The sequence below is a fragment of the Macrobrachium rosenbergii genome, chromosome 50 (genome assembly GCF_040412425.1).
Source record: "Macrobrachium rosenbergii isolate ZJJX-2024 chromosome 50, ASM4041242v1, whole genome shotgun sequence".
NCBI classification, from domain to species: Eukaryota; Metazoa; Arthropoda; class Malacostraca; order Decapoda; family Palaemonidae; genus Macrobrachium; species Macrobrachium rosenbergii.
The window spans coordinates 19,024,903-19,050,510 of record NC_089790.1 but is presented as its reverse complement, the minus strand read 5'-3'; the positions used below and the strand labels follow the sequence as shown (position 1 = coordinate 19,050,510).

At 38.0% G+C, this 25,608-nt stretch overlaps 1 protein-coding gene across 27 annotated transcripts in view; it reads left to right on the top strand.

Moving 5' to 3' along the window:
* Positions 1-24,504, top strand: part of Mkk4 (MAP kinase kinase 4) — a 69,622-nt gene extending 45,118 nt beyond the window's left edge. For 5 of the 27 annotated variants that reach the window (XM_067094117.1, XM_067094126.1, XM_067094130.1 and 2 more), the window contains 9 exons: positions 985-1,068; positions 4,911-4,980; positions 5,952-6,065; positions 6,310-6,429; positions 6,708-6,827; positions 8,105-8,284; positions 8,696-8,922; positions 9,327-9,542; positions 19,445-24,504. In XM_067094117.1, the coding sequence (XP_066950218.1) occupies positions 985-1,068; positions 4,911-4,980; positions 5,952-6,065; positions 6,310-6,429; positions 6,708-6,827; positions 8,105-8,284; positions 8,696-8,922; positions 9,327-9,498 (1,087 nt within the window). In that variant the 3' untranslated portion in view covers positions 9,499-9,542; positions 19,445-24,504. Of the gene's footprint in view, positions 1-972; positions 1,069-4,910; positions 4,981-5,951; positions 6,066-6,309; positions 6,430-6,707; positions 6,828-8,104; positions 8,285-8,695; positions 8,923-9,326; positions 9,543-19,444 lie in introns of all 27 variants that reach the window. The other 22 variants (XM_067094128.1, XM_067094125.1, XM_067094114.1 and 19 more) reach the window with 5 other exon arrangements.
* Positions 24,505-25,608: the final 1,104 nt, after the last annotated feature.

Here is a 25,608-nt window from a genome sequence, read left to right as displayed (position 1 = left end):
CTTTTTCAGATTTTGATTGAAATGTAGGAGAAAGAATGCTCATTTGCCCGTTGAGAACTTTAAAATTCATGTCAGTATAATACCCCATTGCCACTTGTAATTTGTCCCTGTTTCAATCCCTTATTGCAAAATTTCTAAGAATACCATATCTTCCTTTCTCAGGAGAGCCTAAGTTTTATCAGAAAGTGCAATATGGTTTTGGCAAAGGCCAAACATCATTCATATGAAATTTATTGTTGTATTGGATGTACCCATAGAACTTTTTTGCCTTCTATCTCAGAAATGCCATTCATAAGTACTTACATATTTTTTTTTTCATTCGGTTAAGTTATTGCGTTGGGAGGATGATGTACATAACCCATCTTCTACTCTAGAGCCAGATCATTTTCATCTTACCCAGTCTATACTTTTCACTTCAGCCATCAGGGTAATCTTTTTCTGGAGTGTATTCTTATCTTGACCCATGCCTCACTCCCACCCCTTACCAACTCTAGATTCTCAACCAGATCATGCAAAAGCTAACAGTGGTTACCCTCATTTACATCTTGGGGACAGACTTTAGCTTATTGAAAATTCTTGTCTGTCATTTTCATTCTGGTTGGATGGCTCCTTTTTACTTGATACAAACCATCACATCTATCAAGGTCCCTCCTTCCTCTACTTTTATTAGTTGAAGCAATATGCTGGACATTGATTTACCCCTGAAATCTGAAGTAATTCTGTTTTAAGGCAAGAGTTTGTATCTAGGAAACATTTTTTTTTTACCAGAAACTAATGTTCCATTCTCTGTTTTCATTTGTTGTAATGCTTTGATGGATCTGTGCATGACTCATTGATTATATGACTTAATGATTAAATAGCATCTTTCTTTTTTAGTCAAAGTAGTTGATTGAATGACCAAAGAAACAGGAGGTACGATTTATGTTTTGTCACAACAGTTTATCATTTCATGACTGCCTAAATGTGTGTCAGCTCCACTTCCAGACACGCTCCACGTGAAGAACCCACACTGGTCGTCTTCACATCCGGGATCCCAACTGCCACCACCAGTGGAAAACGCCATTCCAAGTGTGTCTGCCAGTCTGTACAGATCAGTTGGCTTTGCTTCCCAGTTTCTGCTTGTTCAGGCCTCCACGTTATTAATTTCGCCTTTCCTCTTGCTATTCAGCATAGTTTTTGTCGTTACCGTACTTGCTCCCTAGAAAAGGCTTATTCTTAAATTTTGTAATTTACGTCTGTAAGCTTTTTGAAACATTTAATGATTGAATACTTAATATGTGATTAGTGCTATTCCTTTTAATTTTCTGGTGAGTGCTTACTGCTGTAGCTAGCTACTGTAAGTCTTACCTGTTTTTGAACAGCCATTTTATTCACATCTTTGGTTATATAGATTTTATTCTTAGTTATACCAATTGCAGGTTGAGATTAAACATTGACTCTGAATCAGATTACGTCGTTCACAGTTGCCAGTTACTTCAGAGTTTGCTTGGCTTATCATCCTTTTGACTGAGTTAGTCATGGACTATGGTTGCTCATTATTTAAGTAATAAAAATTACTTTTGATCAACATAACTTTTCCTGAGTTTTTATTCTTTGTTTCATTATGTGTAACCATTAGTAATTGTTTGCTTACCTTGGGTATTTGTAGCTATCAGGTCAGCATAATTTTCATTTTTTACTTTGTTACACTGCCAGTTATTTAGCTCCAAAGTTGTCTGTTATCATTTGTAAGTTATCAAGAATTGGTTCTCTTTTGGACTGGTTGGAAAATTGGTGATGTTACTACTCCATTAGGTAAATATGGTTGAGGTTAGCAATAGCTTGGCTGATTACCACCCAGCACCCAGGGTCTGTAACTGCCATACTGCATAATGTTTTTTGCAATTTTATTGGCAAGAAGAGAACCAAGTGTATAAAAAATACTGCTGATGGAGATCCATCTAGTATATCTTGGAGACTGCAGTAAAGAATTTTTGAACCCAGTGAAGCTCTTTTCAGAAATTATGCATTTTATAAAGTTAGCACCATTTATGGTATGGACTGAGTAATAACTTTAATTTTGAAACCAAATGGAATTTCTTGGTACAAACCCATCACTTTATGGATATAATTGTCCTCCTTGCATCTATGGCAAGAAGATCAAACAACTCTGAGGATGACATTTTCTACCAGTGATGATGAGTCGCCCCCGGGATGTGTACATAGCTTGTGTTGATTCTTCTTCTTCTGTGGAGCATGTTTGAAGGTTGAACCGATGCAAATTTAGGCAGTCACACAGATATGAATTTTTAGAAACGGAATCAATTTGCTTTCAAAGTTGGGTATTGATATTTATTTGTATTGCATCGTAAATAAAGGAAGGCGCTCAACAGTTAGCTTCTCATGTTTATTATATTGATATATTTGATATACTGTAGTGCTAAATGGAATTGAATTGACAAGAAAAAGTATGGTTCCCAGATTTACCCCTGCTTGAGTGTGTAATATGAATCTTAAGATTTGATTATTAGTTGCTTGAAAATAATAGTGTTTCCTTGTAAATAACTTTGCTTGTATGTGCAGCATTGTATGTGAGACCTATAGATCCTCATCCTTACAGGTTATTAGCAATTGTTCTGTCATTTTTGCTGTTGAGTAACTTGAGCAATTGCATTTCACAGTAAGAGTTCTACCATGTGTGCCTGACAAGAGCACATTCCAGCTTTCCATTTTCTAAAGTTTATGATAAGTTCTGGACAGTTGTTTTCCATTTGATTTCCTAATTGATGGCAAGTGGCGTGCATATATTTATACCTCCCAATAATTATAAAGGTTGCCATCTTGTGTTTAGGAGTTGTCACATCTAAGCAGCTTGAAACAGTAATCTTTTAAAAATATGCAGATTATTCTAGTTCAATTCAAGATCATTCCCAGTGTTTATGTGTTGCATGAGATAGTTACTTACAGAAAACTTGTGCAAAATTATTATTTACAGTTAGTATACTTAGCTTCTTGCCATGGGTAATCCTATGCATTGCAAATAATGCAGGGTAGTTTCATTTTATGTTGCTGCTTTGGATATCCAAAAAAGTTTGGACTTCCTGCCAATTTTGTTTAATTAATGGGTAGTAATTTAATCCATTGATGTTAGAAAAGTAACCTTGTCATTTATATTTACTGACTCATCAATGATGACAGCAGACCATGAGAACAGGTTTAGGCCCTCGTTCTGCTCATTGCATAATTTTGGTATTGTATTTTGTATGCAATGCATATGAGAAAATTTTAATAGCGTAAGTGGCTGAGGAAGTACAACACTGGTGTTTACCTTTTTGTTTTGTTTTCATGTTTTACGAAATATATATACATATATTCGATCATGTTGGCTTCAGTTATTACCATTTTGTTTATGTGATAACCTTGCTTTTCTAGAAATAGAGAGGCAAGTTGCTCTTATTAATGAAGTACTCATTACTTTAGAGACTCTTAGTAGCAGAAAGTATTTAGTTTGTTGTTATGACTTTATAGTAAAAGATTAAGTTGAGAGCTGTGTTTTTAGATAGGGAAAATAAACACTAAGCAAACATCCTTATGAGAAGACAGTCATAGTTATGCATAATGAACATCATATTCCTCTGGGAGAGTTTATATAATGTTAATATTGAGTTACGCATCAGCCAAGTACCCTTTTTTATGCATTGTACAGTATTGTAGTTTCCTCTACACAAAAATTACAGAACTGAATTGAATGTGTGAGGAATGTGGCAGTGTAATGTCTTTCAGATCCTGGTATCTTTGACTTTTTAGAAAGAATAAGATGTGGAGATCACATGTCTTCATCTTTTTCTAGCCCCAGTTCCAGAGTTGCTTACAGTATAACATTTTCCAGCAACCATCTTTAGTAATGTGACTTGACAGCTTTCATGGAAGAGTCACATAAATGTTATGCATTTACAATTTTACATGTCGTTTATTTTTAACCATTAATATTTTTATTGGCAATGTGTCATTGCCAAAGTTTGCAATCAGACTGATATGCTATTGATAAATTTTCACAGATAAAGGGCTTTTATAAATTTCTCTTATATTAAATACATGTGACACATCCTAGGACAGGTGCACGCAATTTAATATTGTTTTTTATTGTTTGTTTTTTAATTTGATTTTGTTTTTGAATTTGAATATTCTAATTTCAGTCAAAATGAGGATTGTCATAATTATATTAATTTGGTTTCTTTTGGAAGTGTTTGTTCTGTGTAGTTGATTACAGGTGTTTTTAATCAGCAGCTGTTTCGTATCATACCTGCAAGAAATTATTCCTGTGTTTCTTAATTCAGTTTTTGTTTTCCAATTTGTAAAACACACACACACACACATTTGCTTTGCTTGGTAAATAGCTTATAAAACTAACCATTCTCTTCTTTATAGTGTGGTTTTTTCCTTTCTACTTCACAGTAGGGACTTTATATTTTTTGTATAGTATGCGAGACTTGACAACTGACATTGTACAAGATTTGTAAAGCTATTTGTTTAATGATAGGTATATGCTTTGAACGAAGATTTTTGTGCATTTCAATTTTGCTTGGTATTCACACGTATATTTTGGAATGACTTCCCAGTTTAAAGAGATTACTGGGAGTATTTAAAGTGCGGATGCCTTTGAACTATAAAATAATTTAGAGAACAGTTTATCGTATACATGAGGCACTCACATTTACAGTATGGCAAATGTATAGCAGGTTTTCAGTTAGGCAGTTAAAAAATTGAATTTGTTTATCTTTAGGATAAGTATGGAAAGATAAGATTTCAACAGTGTCAGAGAGTAATACCTACTGTAACAGTGTTTTACAGTAGAGATTATTTGCACACAAGATCTTATTTTAAGAGATTAGCATATTTCTTAATATATTCAGAATCTGTGCACATTGCAGGGACAGGTTGACTCGCGGCATCTACCAGAACATTCAGTCCTCTGGCAAACTGAAGATTTCACCTGAAGTGGTAAGTGTATTCTAGCCATTCACGTATGCAAATAGGAAATGAATGTTTTTTCAAGTATTCCAGTAACAGTTATTTACATCTGTTAATGGAAGCTATCACTGACTTGGACAGCTTTGTTTTGACAGACCACAAAGACAGGATCTATGTTGCTGGGCACCAAAGTATTGTAAAGGAGAGGCTTATTAAAATGTACTGGCAGGATATGTCCTGCGATGAAGCAGCCTTGCTGGGAAGGTCATTGTAGAATTTTTGTGGCAGTTCATGGTGAGATGTCTCTCTGATGAAGATTAAAATAAACAGTTTAAAGACAGATATACTTTGAAGTCTTTGTATGTAGACAAAATAAACATTTTATTTCTAAGCAGCGGGCTGTATGCTATTCTTGATCAAGCAAAGAGGCCTGTCAATGGTTTAATTTAGTTTTCTTGTAGTAAAAATCAGGCTGGACTCTCAGAGAAGATTGTGAATGGTTAATCTATCCTGCAGAAGCTTTATATGAAAAATAGTTGGCAGTGTTTTTTCTGTTGGATTTTTTTTTAAATTAGCACTACCTAGAATTTTTGTTAGGATAGCTATAATTTGAAGGTGATAATGAAACCAGTAAATGCAAACGAGAAATTTTAAGAGCACCAGTGGTTTGAATATTTTATTTCTCAATGTGAGTGGTGAAATTGGGAAAATTGTAAACTGATGTATTATTCTTAATTTCTTAAATGTAAGTCGCATTGTTTTGTTATTAACATCTTACTAAGAGAGATGACATAGATCAAAAGTGCCACATTAGTGAATGGTTGTAATCTCTCTCAAGTTGTGTCAATAGGTTTTTCAATCACTAAGTTTTACAGGTATGGTATATCTGACTATCAACAAGTATAAGGAATATAAATTGTTTTGTAATTACATCATTTTGTTATGATTACCTTACAGTATTGTGATTTTTTAAAGCCATAGTATGTAATTCACTTTTTTAGCAAATTGAGTTTACTGCTGATGATCTTCGTGATTTGGGAGAAATTGGAAGAGGGGGTTTTGGTACCGTGAACAAGATGGTTCATCGCAAAAGTAATACCATCATGGCTGTCAAGGTGAGTCTCAGAAAATTAAATTTCAGTGTTTTTTAAATGAACCTTTATCTTTGAAATGAGTATAAAGCAGTATAAAATTAATTTCTGAGTTCCAGAATTGTAGATATAGACAGAAAGAAGACTTGGATCATTTATAATATACGTATAAGGGGTATTATCTTTAAGAGTCTGATAAAGAATCTTATAAGTCAGGAAATTTCTAAGTAAATAACTTCTTAATTGTGTGATGATCAATTTTTTGTAGAGAATTCGATCAACAGTGGATGAAAAGGAGCAGAAGCAATTATTGATGGATCTTGAAGTGGTAATGCGTAGTAATGATTGTCCTTGCATCGTCCAGTTTTATGGAGCAATTTTTAAAGAGGTAAGAAAAATTTGTCATGAATTCCCTACTTTCATCACTTCTTTTACTTCTCCAGGACAAGCAAAAGAAAATGATATATCAGATTCTTTGGATACAGAGGACCTTCAGTTGTCTTTATTCTTGTTCATGGGTTATGTTAGAATAATGTTGTCTTAATGAGTCTTTTTATGCATCCTCTGATTTTGCAAAGTCCTTCTAATTACTTGACTTCACATTTTATAAAATTTTTTCTCATGGTTCTCTAGTTAATGATATAACCTGTTATTCTTGCTTTTCAGGGGGACTGCTGGATATGTATGGAATTGATGGACACATCCCTTGATAAATTCTACAAGTTTATATATGAAAGACTAAATGAACGTTTACCTGAAAACATTCTTGGGAAGATTACAGTAGCGGTAAGTGTGTTCAGAATCTTGTCTAATACTGTACAGTAAACCCCCCGTATTCGCGTTCTCACGATTTGCGGACTCACATATTCGCGGATTTCTCTGTGGAACGTGTCTACCCATTATTCATGGAAAATTTGCCCATTCGCTGTATTTTTCACTGAGAAATATTCACTAATTACTATATTTTCATATCATTTTCATGACTAAATGCACTTTTTGTGGTAAAATATTGAAATACTCAGGTGTAAGCATTTTTAGAGGGTGTTTCTTGTGTTTAAACTATCAAAATAGGCAGTTGAGTGTTTTTAGAGCGGTTTTAAGTATTTGTGGAGTTTAGCTATTCGCGGGTGGGTGCGATACGCATCCCCCGCAAATACGGGGGTTTTACTATAATTATTTTAATGATTTCTTTAAAATGAACAGTACTCTTCTAATGTTGTTTGTTGTTTCTTATCTGACTTATTAGTTATCCACAGAATCATCATGAGTGAGAATGAATTAAATCGTGATGGTGTCATTTTGCACATACACATTGTAAATAATTTTTATTTTTTTGCTCTGCCCACTTGCGTTGATTTCAGAGTTAATGTTGTCTACAGTTCCTAAAGCCTTGTTTTATGAGCAAAGGCTTTTTGTCTCATTTTCGAAGAAGTTTACATAGCTTAAATATTTCTGAATTCAGAGCCTAAGAATTTTAGGTATTAGAAGAATGGACTTTAATGCAGCGTTTCAAAATCTTGCCCTTTGTGTGGCTAAGTGAAGCAGAGAGAGAAACTTTTTTCTTAGTCATTAGGTAGTGCTAAAATCAAACTGTGGAGGTACTCATAGCTATTTTAAAAATGTGAAACTCTGTGGAAGGATACTGGACCACAGCTTTAATCTGGAATGGGACTTTTTGACTTAATTGCCATATCAGACTTAATTGCCATACCAGCAAGTTTTCCAGACTAAAGGATACTAGAAAATTTTTTTTGTTTTGTATGTAAATGTTCCTTCTACCAAGCCCTACAATTATACTGTCTGAAGTTAGATATGCATAAAGAAAGAACCAAATTGACAGGTGGAAACTGATAGATTTTTGCTTATGGCCATTTTTTATTTCTGGAGAACTTTTGTCTGGTAACATTTTGTGATGAGTGAAATGGGCAGCATAAGTAATTGATTTGTATGATATAAAAAATCTAAATGTTTTTATATTTTAAATTGAAGATATTACTCAGGTATAAGTACAGTAGTTATGAATAATGTTAATTGTGTGTGAGTAATTATGCTTTTCTTTTCAGACATTAACGGCATTAAATTACCTAAAAGAAAAATTGAAAATTATACATCGAGACGTCAAACCTTCCAATATTTTGTTGGACAAAAGGGGCAACATAAAACTCTGTGATTTTGGTATTTCTGGGCAGCTCGTGGATTCGATTGCAAAAACCCGTGACGCAGGATGTAGACCATACATGGCAGTAAGTTACTCTTTTGTAACCCTCTGTACTTGTAGTTTTGCTGTATGTAGGTGTTATTTTAATTTTTGTATCATATTTCAAGTAAGAAACGTTGATTGAAATGTTGGGTTTACTTTTTTACTTCTGTGTAACAGTCAAAAGATTGGTAAATTTGGGAACAGTTTGGATGTGAATACAAACATACATATAATTATTAGGTTTGTATAAATAGACTTGTTTATAAGAACAATTTTTAATGTATTGTCAATGGATAATGGATCTTGTTAAGCACATAAGTTTACTTGTTGTTGTAGCTTTGTATATATAAAACAAGCATTCTGTTTCCTTTCAGTTGTTCATTTGTGGGTTTTGTTAAATTGATTATTCATCATATTGTTACAAAACTCAAAATTGTCACTTTTCTCATTTCAGCCAGAACGAATAGATCCAGCAAGGGCTCGAGGATATGATGTGCGGTCAGATGTTTGGTCACTAGGGATTACCTTAATGGAGCTAGCAACTGGGAGTTTTCCGTATCCTAAGTGGAATTCTGTTTTTGAGCAGCTAACACAGGTGGTACAGGGAGAGCCACCTCGCCTGTCTCCTAATGAAAATGGAAACACATTCTCTGAGGAATTTGTCGATTTTGTAAACACGTGGTTAGTACAGTTGTTTGTCTGGGTTTTGGAAGTGTTCTCAAAGCTAGATTTATCATTACAATTTTGTTTAAGTCTTTGAATTATAGTGCTATGGATTAATATTTCATTTAGAAAAAGTAGCGTCTCTGTATGTAAATACTTGAAGTGATAATTGGGATTTATTCATTTGTTTTGTGAAACCTATGCTATTTTTTATCTAGGGTGTGCATCCAGTGCAATGAGAAACCTGTGCATATTTATTTAATGCAAAGGATCATCAAGTATGTAAAATCCCAGGTTGACAATGTAGGACCTGCAGGGTCAGTAGAAATAAACTTCAGATAGATATTTTTATTGAGTGTTATTTTCAAAATGATGTTTGCAGTATAGAATAATAATGTATTTTGAACTTTTTATCTTCACAGCCTCATTAAAGAAGAAAGTTCTCGGCCAAAATATAAGCAACTTCTTGAACATGAGTTCGTCATTAGATCAAAAGCTGATCCAATGGATGTAGCAGAATTTGTTTGTGGCATTTTGGACAAAATGGCAAACAACGGTAGAGCAATGTACACATATGATTCGTATAATTGTTGATGAAACGCGTGTATTAGTACTATTCTCATCAATTTTGTGTCGTGGTAAGTTTCTGATGGTGTGTTATTAATACTGTTGATACTTAACATTTAAAATGTTAGTGACTTGTGACAATTGATTTGTGTTGGAGAGTTTTTGAGAACTGTTTTATGTTTTTAAAGTAATTCACCTTGAAATACTGTGTATCTGGTTCCATGCATCCAGATATACAGTACAATACTGTGGTAATTGGTAAGTCCTATTTTCAGTAGATTAGTCTAGTCTAGTCTAGGCTTACAGATCTTATAGCACATACAAAGTTATATGATAGATATTCACTAGTTTCAGTGGGTAACGAAACAAATACAAATGGTTCATTGCTTCTGATTTCAAGTGCATATTCACAGCCACATTTCCCCTTTAATAATGTGCACTGCTATTTGTGCAGAACAAAACTTAGTTGACTCTTGGTGCGTAAAGGAGGTGCCCTCAGAAAACCAGCTTCTGTGCTAGAAAGGGCAGCACATGTCTTGCTTGAAGGCAGTTTGAAAGATAACTGGCAAGTCACGGCTTATGTGAAGGGAAGAAGAGGTCAGGCTCTGCCTACTTGCTCTCCCCATTGGCTGGTACACTCATACCACCAAACCTCCTCCTATTTTTAACCAGATCCAGCTGCGTTGGAGAGATTTATCCTCATGCGTAAAGACCTCAGGTTTGTTAGGTATGAAAAATACAAAATTATTAAAAATTTGTCATTTTAAACATCTAACTTACCTGGTAGTTATATATATAGCTTAAGTCCCTGACGTCACGGCAGAATTTCAAAACTCGCGGCAATCGCCGATCGGTAGTCAGGTGAACCACCTGTGCGCCCTCTACCCAGGTACCTGGAACCATTCCAACTATTCCTCAGATCTTCCCTGCCGCTGTGTCGGTAACATCGATGGAATTTCGCTCGTAGCCTGTGTTTTTTCGCAACTTATTTTGGTGAAGTACACTTTGGCTTGGCTTTCGCTTGTTCACTTTTGGATTTTCTTATAACATATCTGACTTCATCGAGTGTGAAGATGTGTGTGTGGGGATGCAAGCGGCTTGCTAAAGTCTCCTTGGATCCCCACTTAGTATGTCTGAAGAACGGGAATGAAAGACCGGCTCAGAAGAGCCAAGAGTACTGTTTCTCACTCTTCTTGATATAACCAGGAATAGTTAATTCTTTTCCCCGTGATAACTTTCCTATTGATCCTTCTCCGTAGTGGTAGTCTCTGAACCCCTACTGAAACAGGTAAGGACCCAATACTTAATGATTTGTTGGCTGCCATTCAGACCCTGGCCCAACAGGTAAAATCCCTCTCAGAAGACAGGGATAATATGTGATCGATAATAAGAGATCTAAAAAAAGGCAAGTGTTAATATGTTGTTAGTGCAAGTGCAGTGGAGGGTGCGACCGCTCGGTCCTGTTGTGCTCCTAGTCCTAGACCTCTTCCAAGCTCACCAACCCCTGTGAGAAGGAAAGTCGACAGACGAAGGGAGGCAAGAGGCTTTAGCTACCGAGCAGAAAGTCCCCCCCAGCGTACCTGTTGACGTTTCCCAGGGCGCTCACCCTCGCCATAGGAAAGGCGAGGTTAAAGTGTTTTTTCGTCCATTGGTTGCTGTACGTCAACCGGAGGAAGCTTTTGACCGATGTCGCACAGGCGGCCAGTTCTCAAGTAACCTCTAGGTTTGACGGGACAGCGAAAGTTAGAAGTATGGGCGCCAGGACGTCGAGCGTTGAGAAGCTGGACGCCAGGACGTCGAGCGTTGAGAAGCAAGACGCCAGGAAGTCAGGCGTCATGAAGCTGGACGCCAAGACATTAAGCTTCAAGAAAATGGACGCCAATACGCCAGGCGTCAAGAGACTGGACGCCAGGACGCCAGGCGTCAAGATGATACTTTGAAAGACGTCGCTACTTCCGTCTTCGTAAAATCGGAAGAAGAGAATGATAATATCTCGCATTCTCCTGTGAATCCTATTGTAGAGATTTCTGACGAAGACAGTATAAAAGGCCATCAGCTTTTATCAGACTTGAAAAGGCTTATGAAGCTATTTTCGAAATTTTTCCCAGAGAAATTTATCCTGACTGCTCCTCGTTCCCGCCTTCAGAATTTACTCTTGTGAAGGCGTCTAAGAGGGCAGCATTTACGAAGAATGGATACTTTCGAAGGAGAAACAATGAAAGACAGCCTTTGTTTTTCCTTCAACCAAACTAGCTCAAGGTGTAGCGTTTAGTATCAAACTGGAGAATCGTTCCGCCTCGAAATACCTGCCCCTTCCCAGGAACCTTCTCGAATCTTGTTGACTCTTCTCGTCGAGTGGCCATGGGGAAAACGAAGTTGTGGTCGATATCAGAATTGGACCACCCCCTCAAAAGAATTTGGAGATTTAGTAAGGAAGATGGAATTATTCAACACGACTGACACCGAAGAACTCATTTATCTGATGTCGTGTATGGATAAAGGACTCGGAGATAGTTCCAACGAATCAACTGCACCTTTCTCAGCGGGACTCCTGAAGAAAAGGGCCCATCTTTGCTCTTTCCTGGCTAATGGGGTCACGTCCAATCAAAATCAGAATTGATTTATACCTCTTTTTTCCTCTCACCCCTTCTCTCAAGGTTTGGTATAGAGGCCTTTTCATCTTTGGCCCAGAAAACCACGTAAGATTTAAGATCTAAAACAGCAAGAAAAGTCCTACCTACGACTTTCATCGCTAAAAAGAGTAAGGCTGAGGTTCCTGTGTTTCAGGTATTTCAGCTCTTTCGTGGTCGGCCCTCCGATAGAGGTTCCTCTAGGGCGGGTAGATGAATGACAACGCGAAGAGGCTCTACACAGGGAAGAAGAAGGACCTGCCTTTCTTCTCCTGCAGACTGCGGTAGGAGCCGGACTGTCCAGCCTGAGTAGGCCCCCCTCTAGTAACAAGACAATTCGACCTTTCTGCCAAATGCAACGACAGAACCAAGGCAAAGGTTCTACAGCAACAAGTGTCTTTGATGTTGCAAAAGGAGACCAGACAGAGAGTTCAGGATCCGAATTCCCCAGGATTCTACATTCGGTTATTCCTGATCCCCAAATGCTTGGGGGGTTAGAGACCGGTGCTAGACGGGATTGCACTCAACTTTTTTTGTGCAATAAACAAAGGTCGCTATAGAAACGACAAAATCGGTTCTAGCAGCGGTCAGACAGCATAACTGGATGGCCTCACTGGACCTCCAGGATGCGTATTCTCACGTCCCCATGCACCCGATCTCCAAGAATTTTCTGAAGTTCGTCCACGGGAAAGGTTTTATAGTTTCGGTCTCTCTCTTTCGGCCTAAACAGACAAGGTTGACGTCTGGCTCTGGAGCCGAGACCTCTCAAGAGCAAGTTACCCAATTTTGAGGGACGTCATGATAACACTTCATAGACTACAGATTGTAGCCACAGCAGCAGCCGGAGCTCTTCCTTCCAGCCCCAAGGGTAGCTCTCCTACTAAGAACAAACATAGACAGTTCTATTCAGTCAGGATACCGGGCTGCAAGAGCGCGTGGCGGACACTGTGCTGCCTTCCGTACATCCTCCTCTTCCTCCTTCGGATTGGTACTGTCTGGGAACCCCTCCACGGTCCATTATTGACGATGAGAAGGAAATAATTGCCGTAGTTGAGGCTTCCCCAGCCTATCCCCAACAGCAGGAAGCCCGCATATAGCTTTTTTGTATAAAATATGCAGCAGACTTTGTCTTCCCGGCTGCAAGCGTGACAACCAGGAAAACAGAAGAAGGATAATAGACGTCCAACTAAAGCCTCTAGACGTCCAGAAGTTTAATACGCTGAACGTAGTGAATGAAACTCTAGACGCTGGATGCAGTGGCGTCAAGCATCTAGGAGTGAAATACCATGATGACAAGCGTCAATGAACCCAAGTAGTCAAGCATCAAGGCATTGGACGTCAGGGCGTCAGGCTTCAAGATATTGGAAGCCAAGACGTGGAGTTAGCTCAGGACGCAAGATGCACTGGCATCAAGCGTCTAACAAAGAATTAGGTCTACTGATAAACAGATAGAAATCTCAGCCGATCCCATCCCAAGAGGTTCTATGCCTTAGGATGAAGATTCAGAGTCAGGATTTTTGGGCTTTTCCGTTTATTGCAAAGACAGGACAAGCCTCAAGAAAATTTCAGAACTTTATAAAGAGACAGTCATGCTTGGCAAAGGAATGGATGAGTCTGCTGGGAACCCTTTCCTCGCTGGAACGGTTTGTCTCCTTTGAGAGGTTAATTCTATGCCCGTTACAGTTTCATCTAAATCGGAACTGGGACAAGGAAATAGAACTGGAGACCAAGTGCATCCCCATTTCGGAACCAATAAGACCGTATTTGTAGTGGTGGAACGTCCCCGTCAAGCTCCAGGAGGTCCCTTCTCTATATTAGAGGAACCCAGACCTAGTGTTGTTATCCGACGCATCGGACTCAGTATGGGGAGCAACACGAGGGAAATAAAAAGTCTCGGGCTCCTGGACCAGAGAGCAGGAGGAGTTAAACATCAATTAGAAGGAACTAACTGCAATCCTTCTAGCTCTCAGGGAGTTCGAACACAGTGGGGAACAAAGAGGTGCAGGTCAACACCGACAACACGGCAGCGTTGGCCTACATCAGCAAACAAGGGGGCACTCACTCCAGGTCTCTATACGAGACAATAAGAGAATCTCTTCTTTGGGCAAAGGAGGAGAATGTAAAACTAGTAACCCACTTTATCCAAGGGGAGAAAAAATGTGAGGACGGACATTCTGAGCAGGAAATAAAGTCCTCTCAAAAGAATGAACGCTACATCAGGACTTTGGGGACGTCCTTGCATAGATCTCTTCGCCACAGCGCAAACGAAGAGGTTGGACACTTACTGCTCTCCAGTACCAGATCCCGGGGCTATATACATAGACGCTGCGTTCCTGGTGGACTGGTCCAACTTGGACGTGTATGCATTTCCCTATTTCAAGATAATACACAGGGTACTGAAAAATTTGTGTCACATGAGAGGACCGCAATGACCCTTGTGGCCCCTTACTAAACGACAAGAGATTGGTTCCCAGAAGTACTGGATTGGATGGTGGACATTCCGAGTAGCCTACCTCAGAGAGTAGATCTACTCAAACAACCCCACTTGGAAAGATATTACCAAAACCTACAAGCGCTACTAGTAACTGCTTTCGGACTATCGGAAAACTCACAAGAGCCAGAAGTTTTTCGAAGGAGGCAGCTGGCGCTATCGCAAATCAAGGAAGTTATCCACCATTAAGGTATACCAATCCAAGTGGGAGGTATTTAGAGGATGGTGCAAGGACAACCATGTGTCCTCTTCCAATATTTCTGTAACCCAAATTTGTATATAGAGAACTCACCAGCATGGAACCTAGACGTGGTCCTGAGGTTCCTCATGGGGAGTAGGTTCGATCCCTTGCAGAGGACATCTTTAAAGGACCTCACCATGAAAACTCTTTTCTTGGTCAGTTTGGCCGCAGCAAAAAGAGTTAGTGAGATACATGCTCTCAGCAAGAATATAGATTTTATACAAGGCAAGGCAATCTGCTCACTGCAACTAGGCTTCCTTGCAAAAAAGGAATACTCATCACAACCCTAGCCCAGAATGTTCGAGATTCCGAACCTAACGGACATAACAGGGGAGGAGAGAGAGAGTTTCCTATTCCCGGTAAGGGCTCTAAGGCTCTACCTGGATAGGACAAAGGACTTTAGAAGGAATTCAGAAGGGCTTTGGTGCTCAGTCAAAAAGCTCTCTGTATAGATGTCGAAGAATGCTCTGTTTTATTTTATCAGACAGTTGATAAAAGAAACAAATATGGAATGTAGAGAGATAGACTACAAGATTCTGAAAGTAAAGACGCACGAGGTCAGGGCAGTAGCAACCTCTGTAGCTCTTAAACAGAACAGGTCCCTGCAGAGTATCTTGGACACGACCTTCTGGAGAAGCAAGTTAGTATTTGCCTCTCACTATCTAAAACAAGTCAAGACATTATGCGAAGATTGCTATACGCTGTGCCCGTTTATAGCATCTAATTCAGTAATGGGAGAGGGGAATACCCCTACAATCCCATAAACCAATACCCTTTTTCTTACCTTGGAATTGAGAATTTTTATGGTTGTTTGTGAAGACTGGACGCAGTCTTCCGCAATCATTGGGATGAAAGTTCCTTGGTAGAGCCCGGAACAAGGGTATTGAGAGGAGGTCTAGTCACATAGAGGTTATACACCGGTTGACAGCCCCTAGAGATTTTCAGCCCCCAAGCGGATCGCTGATCTCTTAAGGAATGCAGACATAATGAGAGGGAGTTCATTGAAGTCAGCTTCCTTAATCCAATCCTATAAAATAATACCCTTTGTTCTTGCCTTGGAATGGTTGAAATTTGATGGTTGTTTGTGAAGATTGAACGCAGTCCTCCACAATCATTGATTTTAGTCAGATGATCATTTTGTTCCTTGGTGACGCCCGAACAAGGGTATTATAGGTTGTCTGTCACATAGAGGTTGGTACACCGGTTGGCAGCTCCTAGAGGTCTTCAGCCCCCTGAGTGGATCGCTGGACCTCTTAAGGAATACAGACATAATGAGGCGGAGTTCATTGAACTCAGCTTCCTTAATCCAATTCCATAAAACAATACCCTTTGTTCTTACCTTGGAATGGTTGAAATTTTATGGTTGTTTGTGAAGATTGAATGCAGTCTTCCACAATCATCAATTTTAGTCAGATGATCATTTTTGTTCCTTGGTGGCGCCCGGAACAAGGGTATTATAGGTTGTCTGTCACATAGAGGTTGGTACACCGGTTGGCAGCTCCTAGAGGTCTTCAGCCCCCTGAGTGGATCGCTGGACCTCTTAAGGAAAGCAGACAAAATGAGGGAGTTCATTGAAGTCAGCTTCCTTAATCCAGGTAAGGACCTTAAGTTGGTTTATTAACCCTTAAGCAAATTCCAACGATGTTGGCTGTCTCTGACCCTCCACCAAAGGTGTCAATCAGCTATATATATAACTACCAGGTAAGTTAGATGTTTAAAAATGATATTTTCATAATAAAATAAATTTTTGAACATACTTACCTGGTAGTTATATATAATTAAATTCCCACCCTCCTCCCCTCTAGAGACTAGGGGCATGGAAGATCTGAGGAATAGTTGGAATGGTTCCAGGTACCTGGGTAGAGGGCGCACAGGTGGTTCACCTGACTACCGATCGCGATTGCCACGAGTTTTGAAATTCTGCCGTGACGTCAGGGACTTAAGCTATATATATAACTACCAGGTATGTTCAAAAATTTATTTTATTATGAAAATATCATTTTTGTCTTGATGTGGCTCCATTTCTAGGACATGTCCTCTGTTGTCGGTGCGCATTCTGTTGACAATACGGGTTCAAGGGTTTGCAGTAGAATACTTGGCACAAAGGTCAACCAGACAGATTCCAGGATAAAAAGTCTCATGATAGAACGGTTCTGTCTCTGGATTCAGTATTCATGTAAAGAAGCGAGGTGAACTGTTTAGGCTAGCCTACTCAGGAGCACTTGGCTTGGAGGTCTAACTCCTTTTAGGCATTCAAGAATGTCTTGTCTGTTCATAGCATTATGAAGACTGATTCTTTACTGCACCAGTCCAAAATTTTCTACCTTGACTGCTCAACAAGTGGTGAATCTCATGCAGTTCCCCCTGGAGGAAAGCTTTTTCATACCTTTAGTGATGGCATAAAGGTGAGATGGATTGAGATGACCAGTCTTTTCCACCTTTTCAGTTTCTTCTTTACCAATAAACAGTGAGAAGATGGAACCATCATGCGATGAAACAAGACGGACCAAGTGAAGATAATGGCCTGACTGTCAGTGTGTTTTATATTCTGAACAAATATATATCTCAACAGCAACTTTTCCTTAGTTTGTTATCTGAACAGATATGGCTATCAACAACTCTTCTGAACTGAGTTCTAACAACTGGTTCTTGGCAAGTTTTACTATAATTGCTAGTCTTTCAAGAGTCTGAGGATACGGGATAGACATTCTTCAGTGTGATAGCAGTGACACCACGGTAGTGACATGGTGCACAAATGGGTGTCTTCTCTGTAACAGTACAAGTACGTGAGCAGGCAGAAGCACATTCAGTACAGTGGCCAATCGGGCTTGATAAGAAACGTGAATGTATCTTCATCGTTTTCTTTTTCAAGCAAGTCACGAGAAAAGGACAACTGATCTTGTCTTCCGGTTCTCATTCAACTGCTGAAGAAACTAGATCATAGTTCTTCCTTTCTCAACTCCCTGGGATTGGCTGTGTTCTGATCTGCCTGCTCATTCAACTTGTTTGAAGTTGATCAGTGGGATGGACCATGCTCCCATACCCCTGTGACCGTATGACATCTATGTTACCTCTGTAACTAGTCTTTCAACACAATGCCAACAACTAGTTCATTGGCTGCGGATTGACCGAGAGTGTCCAAAAGTGCTTTCTTTGACTGGGGATTTGATCAAACAAGCATATCGCATAACTTCCTGTTGGACATCAGTACGTTTCGCACAGGATCTCTTGACGCCAGAGTCATTGATCTGTCTGTTGCATTCATGAAGAACCTGTCAGTCAGGTATTAGGGTAGAAAGTAATCGTGAAGATCACATTCGTCTCCTTTACCTCGGATCGTTGCCCATGTATTCTTAGACTCCTTTTCCTTGGATCCCATGGTGGATGCTTGACAAGTTGTGGTTTCACTCAGGTTGCATCTAGCCTAAGGTGGCAGCTGCAGGTAGAAAGTGTGGGTGGGACTAGCCCCCACACTTTCCCCTAGCTTCCTTCCTCTTCCAATGGACAGAGGAACATTGAAGAGCTGTCACACGCTGGACTGGCATACTTGCAGGTGATGTAGATGACTGAGTATCCTGTCTGTAATCCAGTTTTGGTTGGATTAATAGATGTAAATCCTTCCTTCTCTCTGGCAAGGGAGAGAGGCACTGACTATTTTATAGTCTCCAATACTGTGGGTTCATTCAAACCTTTTGGAATCAGTGATGTTATATACATTATGTTATATACATTCCTTTAATTCAAAATGTCCAGAAGTCTGATACGGTTTCCTTCCTTAGCTCTTTACATGACCAGGAAGAGAGCACGTAGGTGAGCCGAACTACCAGTCGGTTCAGAGAAGTACTTAGAATCCTCCCTCCAAAAGTAAGTCTCCCATATGTAAAGACTGAGGGTTTGTATTCATATAGGAACAAGTGACAAATCTTTAAAATGATTTGTATTTTTCCCAACATACAAACCTGAGGTCTTTATGTAAAAGGCCCACCTCTTACCACCCCTCATTCTCTTACCTGGGCCAAAAGGTAAACTGACTAGAATTGAATGCATTCAGACTGGGTGGGCGCTACCTCCACCCCTACCTTCAGTAACTGTTACCATAACCCCCTTGCAAAAAGCTTAACTACTGGATTTCCAGCTCACTGTAAGTTAATCCCATGTGTAAAAACCTCAGGTTTGTATGTTAGGAAAAGTACAAAATATTTGTTAAATTTGTCATTTCCATGACTGCCATCAATTGCTCTTGTTCTCTGTCTTACCTCGTGCATACAGTAAAACTAATGTCCATCCTTCTATTAGCATCTTCACCACTTCCTACTTTTTCTTACCTTGGTTTCAACATTTATTGTGCTTGTTGTTCACACCCCCTGGCTACTTAGAGGCTGCCAGGTACTTGGGGTTGTTTTGTCAGGAGAACTCGTATAGTCCAAAAGAATACTGTAGAGACTGTAGTACTTCCTGTAGTGTTCTAAGGAGGACTTCCCTACAGGAAATTATGTGATGTAGGGAAAAGTGGGTGCATAGGGTAATTGTTGAAAAACTGATATAATTGTTGTTATAGGATTTTTAAAAATAAATTACAAACAAAAATACAATGCATTGTTTTTCTTACAGGTGTTTTGGCAAGAAGGCATTGGTGGTGGCATGGAAGGAAACTTACCCAGTGACACGACAAATTGGAGCTTGGGTCATAGATTGGGCCTTGGCATCACTTGTCGAAATGTCTTTTTACTGGTTTAACCTTTGAGTGCCCAGTGGAGCCCTGCTTTCTTATTATGCCGTTTAACTTTCTTCCTGACTGTGATGTTTTGACTGGTGCCCTACAAATTTGATGGGAACAACATCAATATTTTTTCCCCTCATATGGAAATTACTTGAAGTCTTGGATTTATAGAAAAATCTATAAGTACATGCAAAGGCAAAAACTAAGAAATTGTTAAATGTGGAAGATATACTTTTAAACTAAGGTTTTAACTTAATCTTGAAAAGACTGTATAAAGATTCTACAAACCAAGCTGGATTTGGTGGTGGAGACGTGATATATATCAGCCCTAAATGGTAAATTTGGGCATGGAATTTTAAAGTAAATAGTAAGTACTAAGTGAAGAAGTGATGGTGTGTAATTTTGCCTGTGTACTGATGATAGTATTATTATACTTTTTTATTGTATTTATTATTAGTTAATTTTAAAGCGCACGGTGTCCATGCCGACTAATGAATTGTGGCATTGATATACAGAAACTGAGAGAGGAGACTGGTCATTTGATAGTGACCTTATTGTTATTATGCAGTGTTAACTTGGCTTATTGGGATTTAAGTCAAAGATGTTATTTTAGAAATATCTTCTTAAGAAGACTGATATTTCAGATACAGTACTTTGTCTCAGTGATTATCCTGACTAGTGCATGATGTACAGTGCACTGTGATTTTATCGTAAGATACTGGAGGCAGATATAAAGATTAGTATATCACAGGTATCTTGAACATGCATTTCGAATGCCTAGAGCTAAATTAATATGAAATAACACTCTTGGCAGCACTTTCTTCTGTTTAATCTTTTCAAAATTTAGGTTTAAAGGAGCGTTAATAACTCTGTGAATTCATACAGTTTTGTTTTTGTTTCCTGTTCTCATTATAATGTTTGAGACATTTCTTTTAATGAAGGCATTGTATTCATAGATATATAGGCGTGGTGTCTGTTGACACCACAAGAAGTGTTTCACCTCATAGAGCTTTTTTCATAACTCAAGAAGATTATAAATATTGTATTTAAGATGCTTATTTTTAGTGCCATTGTTATAGTGTGATTTTGACATAAGAGAATTATTTATTTGTAGATGCGGTAGCTGAATTCTTCATGGTATTTGCAAGTCATGTTTTTTATGATGTATCAGGACGTGTCCATATTTGAACAATTATGAACTGTTTATAGTAACCAATACCATTTATAAATTTCCTAGACATTAAAGAGTGGATGTGAAAAAGAATTTATGCAGAAAGTGCAGATTTTAAAGTTGTCATAGGCTTTGCTTTTTGTAGATTGTGCAGATACAGTATATCAGTGATATAGAGTAGATTTTAGAACTAACTACTTGCACTGGAAGTCTTTTACTCACAGATGATTTTTAGTGCAGCAGGGTATAGTGTGACTGTAAGTAGCTGACTTGCATTTGCCATGTAGGTTCATTCTACTAATATCATTTGCTGAATAATGTAAGTTGTTAAAAAGAAAGCTATTTTGAATACATAGGGTCAATTGGTTTGTGTGTGAAATAGAAAAATATATTTGGTTGCTCAGGGTCTGATAAAAGAACTGGGGATTAAGTTTAGAGACTAAGGTTGCAATTCAAAAGAACTCATTTGATAAGCAACTCCCACAGCACTGATTTTAATGTGAATGTGTGTTATCAGTTTCCTACTCATACACATGCATTATAGTTCGTGTTATAGATTTCAATAACCATTTTAGTTCTCTTTCTGGCTTTGAAATTCCAAATCAGCTGATGATGGGCATAGTTCATGGTTGTACTAGTAAGTGATGCTCTCATCAGTCCTTGGAGGACATACAATGCATTATATCTCAACAACAATCATATCCTGTGATTAGTTATAAAACATTTGATAGGTGATTGTTCTTAGTTCACTGTGGTAGTTCAGTCTGTATGGAAGTGGAGGTATCTGATGTTACAGTATTCAGCTCTTGAATGACCAATGAAGAGATGTCTAGAGGGATTACATTTTGAAATTGTAGGCTTTTGAATGCAAAATGCACCTTTATGATTTGAAGGAAACTTCTGCCATTCAGGAGTAGAGATACACAGAATAGTTAAGGTGTTGGAAATCCAGGATTTTGAGTACAAATCAGACTCCTAGAGTTTTCCATGTAGCATTTTTATTGCTTAACATATTTTGTATTATTTGGTGTATTTTTTTAAAGATTAATAATGCTTTGAACTTTCCAGAAGATAAATATTGTCATGCACATGCAAAGGGAAGTGTTATAGGTTTTCATTTATTTTTGTGAATTACATAAATTTATTGGTAATAATTATTTATGTATTGCTAGAATACCTTTTTCATACTTGGTGGCATATAGAATTCAACTTAGGGTGTTGGGAAATTTATTAAGAGAAGTGTCATTTAGCAATGGAATTGTCCTTGTGAAATTGCTGAGTAAAATGGTGGTCTGTTGTTTTGCCAGCATTTATTGGTTTTTCTTTTGATGATGACAGTTTAAGATTTGTTTTAATACTGCATTTAAGTATTTGTTAACAGTTGGAAATGCTAAATTTCCTGTATGTGTTCAAAAAGTGTAGTTTGTCTTGGGATTTAGTTTTATACTAAACATTTTTGCTTCTTGAAAGTAATTTGCTATTTAGCCATTGAAATAATGAAATTAGAATGTGACGTTTGTATTATTTAACATTAGGTAGGTTTATTTTGAAAGTTCTCTCTGTAGGAAGAGGTGTTTTTTATATGCCACCAGCTATTGTGTGTGCATGTTCATATATTGTACATCCATATCTCTCATCAGAGTTAGTGTGAGCTTATTCAAACAAAAGATTCATTTACTCTCTCCATACTTATGTGAGTTTCAGTAGTAGTTTTTCCTCTATGTTCATTTGCATCAGAATTCTTTGCTAAGGATGAGGTTTTCAAAAATGCCCTTTGCTGATCTTGCATTTGCTTGGTCTAGTTTTCCTACATATCAACTTTACTTTTTATACTGAATTTAACATCAGAATGCATTGTCCAGTAGAATGATAGCCCAGCACTATATAAAGTGTTGTATCTAGCAGCAATTACTTTAGAATGCACAAAAGTCACAATTCCAAGTAAATTTGAGGCATATTTGCATTTAAACCCTTTTTACACTCTAGGAACTTACCTTTGTAGAAAAGAATTAGTGCAGAATGTCAAGTGCTCACTTTATATCGCTGCCTGGCTTTTAAGAATTTCCAGAATTCTCATAAATCGATAGTGAATGCTTGGTATACTTCTGAACCATCTTCATGCCACTGATAGCAGATTGTTGGAAGTATACCTTCTTGTATTTTATTCTCCAGAATGTAAGCATATTCTGGATACTGCTGGATTCATTGTTCCAGGACAGTTTTCACCTTTGATGATTTTTGTATGATAGTTTTAGAAACAGTTATATTAGAGCAAGTAACAGCTGATGGCACGATAGAAATTTTGTAGGGTTTGACCGTGTATCATTTACAATCTGCTTTTGGTTTCATTTGGGATTTCACAGAGGACCATTTCCCTCCACATATTTCAGGCCTTTTCTCTAAAATTTGAGACCTGAAATACATCACAACATAATAACCAGGATGTTAGGTTACAGATGTTCTACTCGATTGTTCTAAATGTTCTTCCCTTTTTAATATCATTATAATGCTTCCAGCATTTACATTCATATAGCTTGAATTTTCCAGATCTTTTACTTGATTGCAATTAAGGCCAGGCTCTTAGTTTATTCCTGCAGTTAGTCTAATTAGGCTTATAAATCAATAACCCTGGTTTCTAATGTTTCTCCTTGTTCGGAGAATTTCAGGGGTCCGTTAAACATGCATTTTGTTTAGTTTTTCTTTTAATTTCACATTCATCTGTGATAACACTTGGGTAGTACAGGACAGTAATTATGAGGTACACTTTTGTTTAAGTGACAAGAATTACAGACCTATTAGTGTTTAATGAAGTTACAAGTTGTGTGGTTAGTTGCAAATTATTATTAAACTAAAGCCTTTAATAGGTTATATTTATTTATCCATATCTAAGTTTGCATTGATTGATGGCAAAAGGCTTTGCTGACAGTATAAAGAACTTGTGAGGAGGGCAAGAGTGACCTTAAGGATACAATCAGGCTATTTCATATATTTCCTTGCGTAGGAATAAATGACAAAAGATGTGACTGTATTGGTAGTAGAGGTCTGCCAGATTTTGAATATGCTTCATAATTGCATTTCTTTTGTGCAGCCTAATCAAGATTGCTGTGTTGTAGTATTGCTGCTATTTAGTATTTGATGTGATGTTGAAGAAAGGTAGACTTAGGGTATCCTGAAACTTCACCTTTTTATTTTCTTATATGAAACTCCATAGATGCCTTAACTAAAGTCATTCATGTTAAACAGCAGACTGGATTAGTTGTAGAGATGATTTTGACTGGCAGAAATGTCAAGGTAACTTGAAAGTTATGTAAATGCACTTTGATTGCCTGTGAGGCTGCTTTGCAATATTCACTCTTTACCTTAAAAGGAAGAACTGTTGGTATTTCAGTATACATCAAACACTGGCATTATCACTCATTGTAAAATGTCTGAGCTATAATAAGTTATAATTTTGGTTACCCACTTGATTGTTTTAGCATCTGAGATCTGTTATTTTCCTTTGAAAACCTGAGGGTTGAAAGGTGTATCCGTGATTTTGTTATTTTAATGCCTTTTTCCACTTTAGATAATTTGTTAAAGAGGGTGGTAAATCTGGATTATGTTCAAATTCCTAATAATGTTTAATATCTGAAATCTGGGTAGTTTGCATAAATGGTGGTTTCTCAGTATTTTAAAAATGCCAGTATTGTTCTTGTGAAATTTATTATAAATTTGTGCTTACGTGACCTGCAGAACCACCATCATGTCTTTTGTATAAAGTATTAAACTTAGTTATCATTGCATTATGTATTTTTTAGCACATTCTGTGGAGAGCTATTTAGCTGTAAGATGAATTCGAGAATCTTGAGGTAAGGATGTTTAGATGAATTGGGTTTTTATACTTTTGTATGAAAAATCAAGTGTAATTTGAAAATTGACAGTTTCCTTGCAGATCATTTTGTAAAAGAGTTGTTATTATCTCTCTCCCTTTTCCAGTTACTGCAGTATTCTCCAAGGTAACAGAAAATCCATCAAGTGTCTTCCAGTCATTTGGGTGTTTGATTGGATAGGTTTCCAGGAAAGGTTGAATATCATGAAATTCTTTTATTAGCTGTCTTTGTGGTAAATAACATAAATCTTGCATCTTTTTGCAGATAGTCATGTTGATTAAAAAGTTGCAGGGGAGCTAGTACCGGTTTGAATCTCAGAATTTACCTGTATTGCAGCCCCAATGTTTGTATGCCTGCATATGCTAATTAGCTCCTTCTCAAGCATTGGAAAAGCCTTCTTAGACATACAGAAGGCATCACTTCAATGCTTCAGAGTTTCAACTCTTGTGAGAGGGCTGCCCTACAAACTTATGACTTTATAAAACTACCAATTCTTCTAGAGGTACAGAAGGTGGAGGAGGGCATCTGCAATCAGTGATATTGATCATACTGTCCCTCTCACTTGCGCCGGTTACACATCCTAGTCACTTTGCTTGGTATAGGTGAATGGTCAAGTCAACAGGAAGAGGCAGTGGCTGTAGCAGCTATCTCTAAAAGGCCATGAAGATGCATGCTGTCTAGGTCGTCATGGGATTTTCAGGAAGTTTGGGTGGTTCAGGGGTCTTGTGGTTGTCAGGCTGCTTGGATGGTCTAGTAATGGTTGTGGTTCAGGGGTCTTGTGGTTGTCAGGCTGCTTGGATGGTCTAGTAATGGTTGAAGTTCTGCAAACCTGCCCTGCTATGACCAAAGTGGTATGATAGGCAAATATTTTGTTGGGGCATTTGGAGGCTGTGACCTAATACTTGCCTGATTAGGCGAAGGAGAGTGGTCCTAATGTCATTAAGTTTTCAGGCTGCTGGATCAGCTCTCAGCAAAACAAGGAGCTTGGTGTTCAAGCCCAGTGCAAATAGGTACA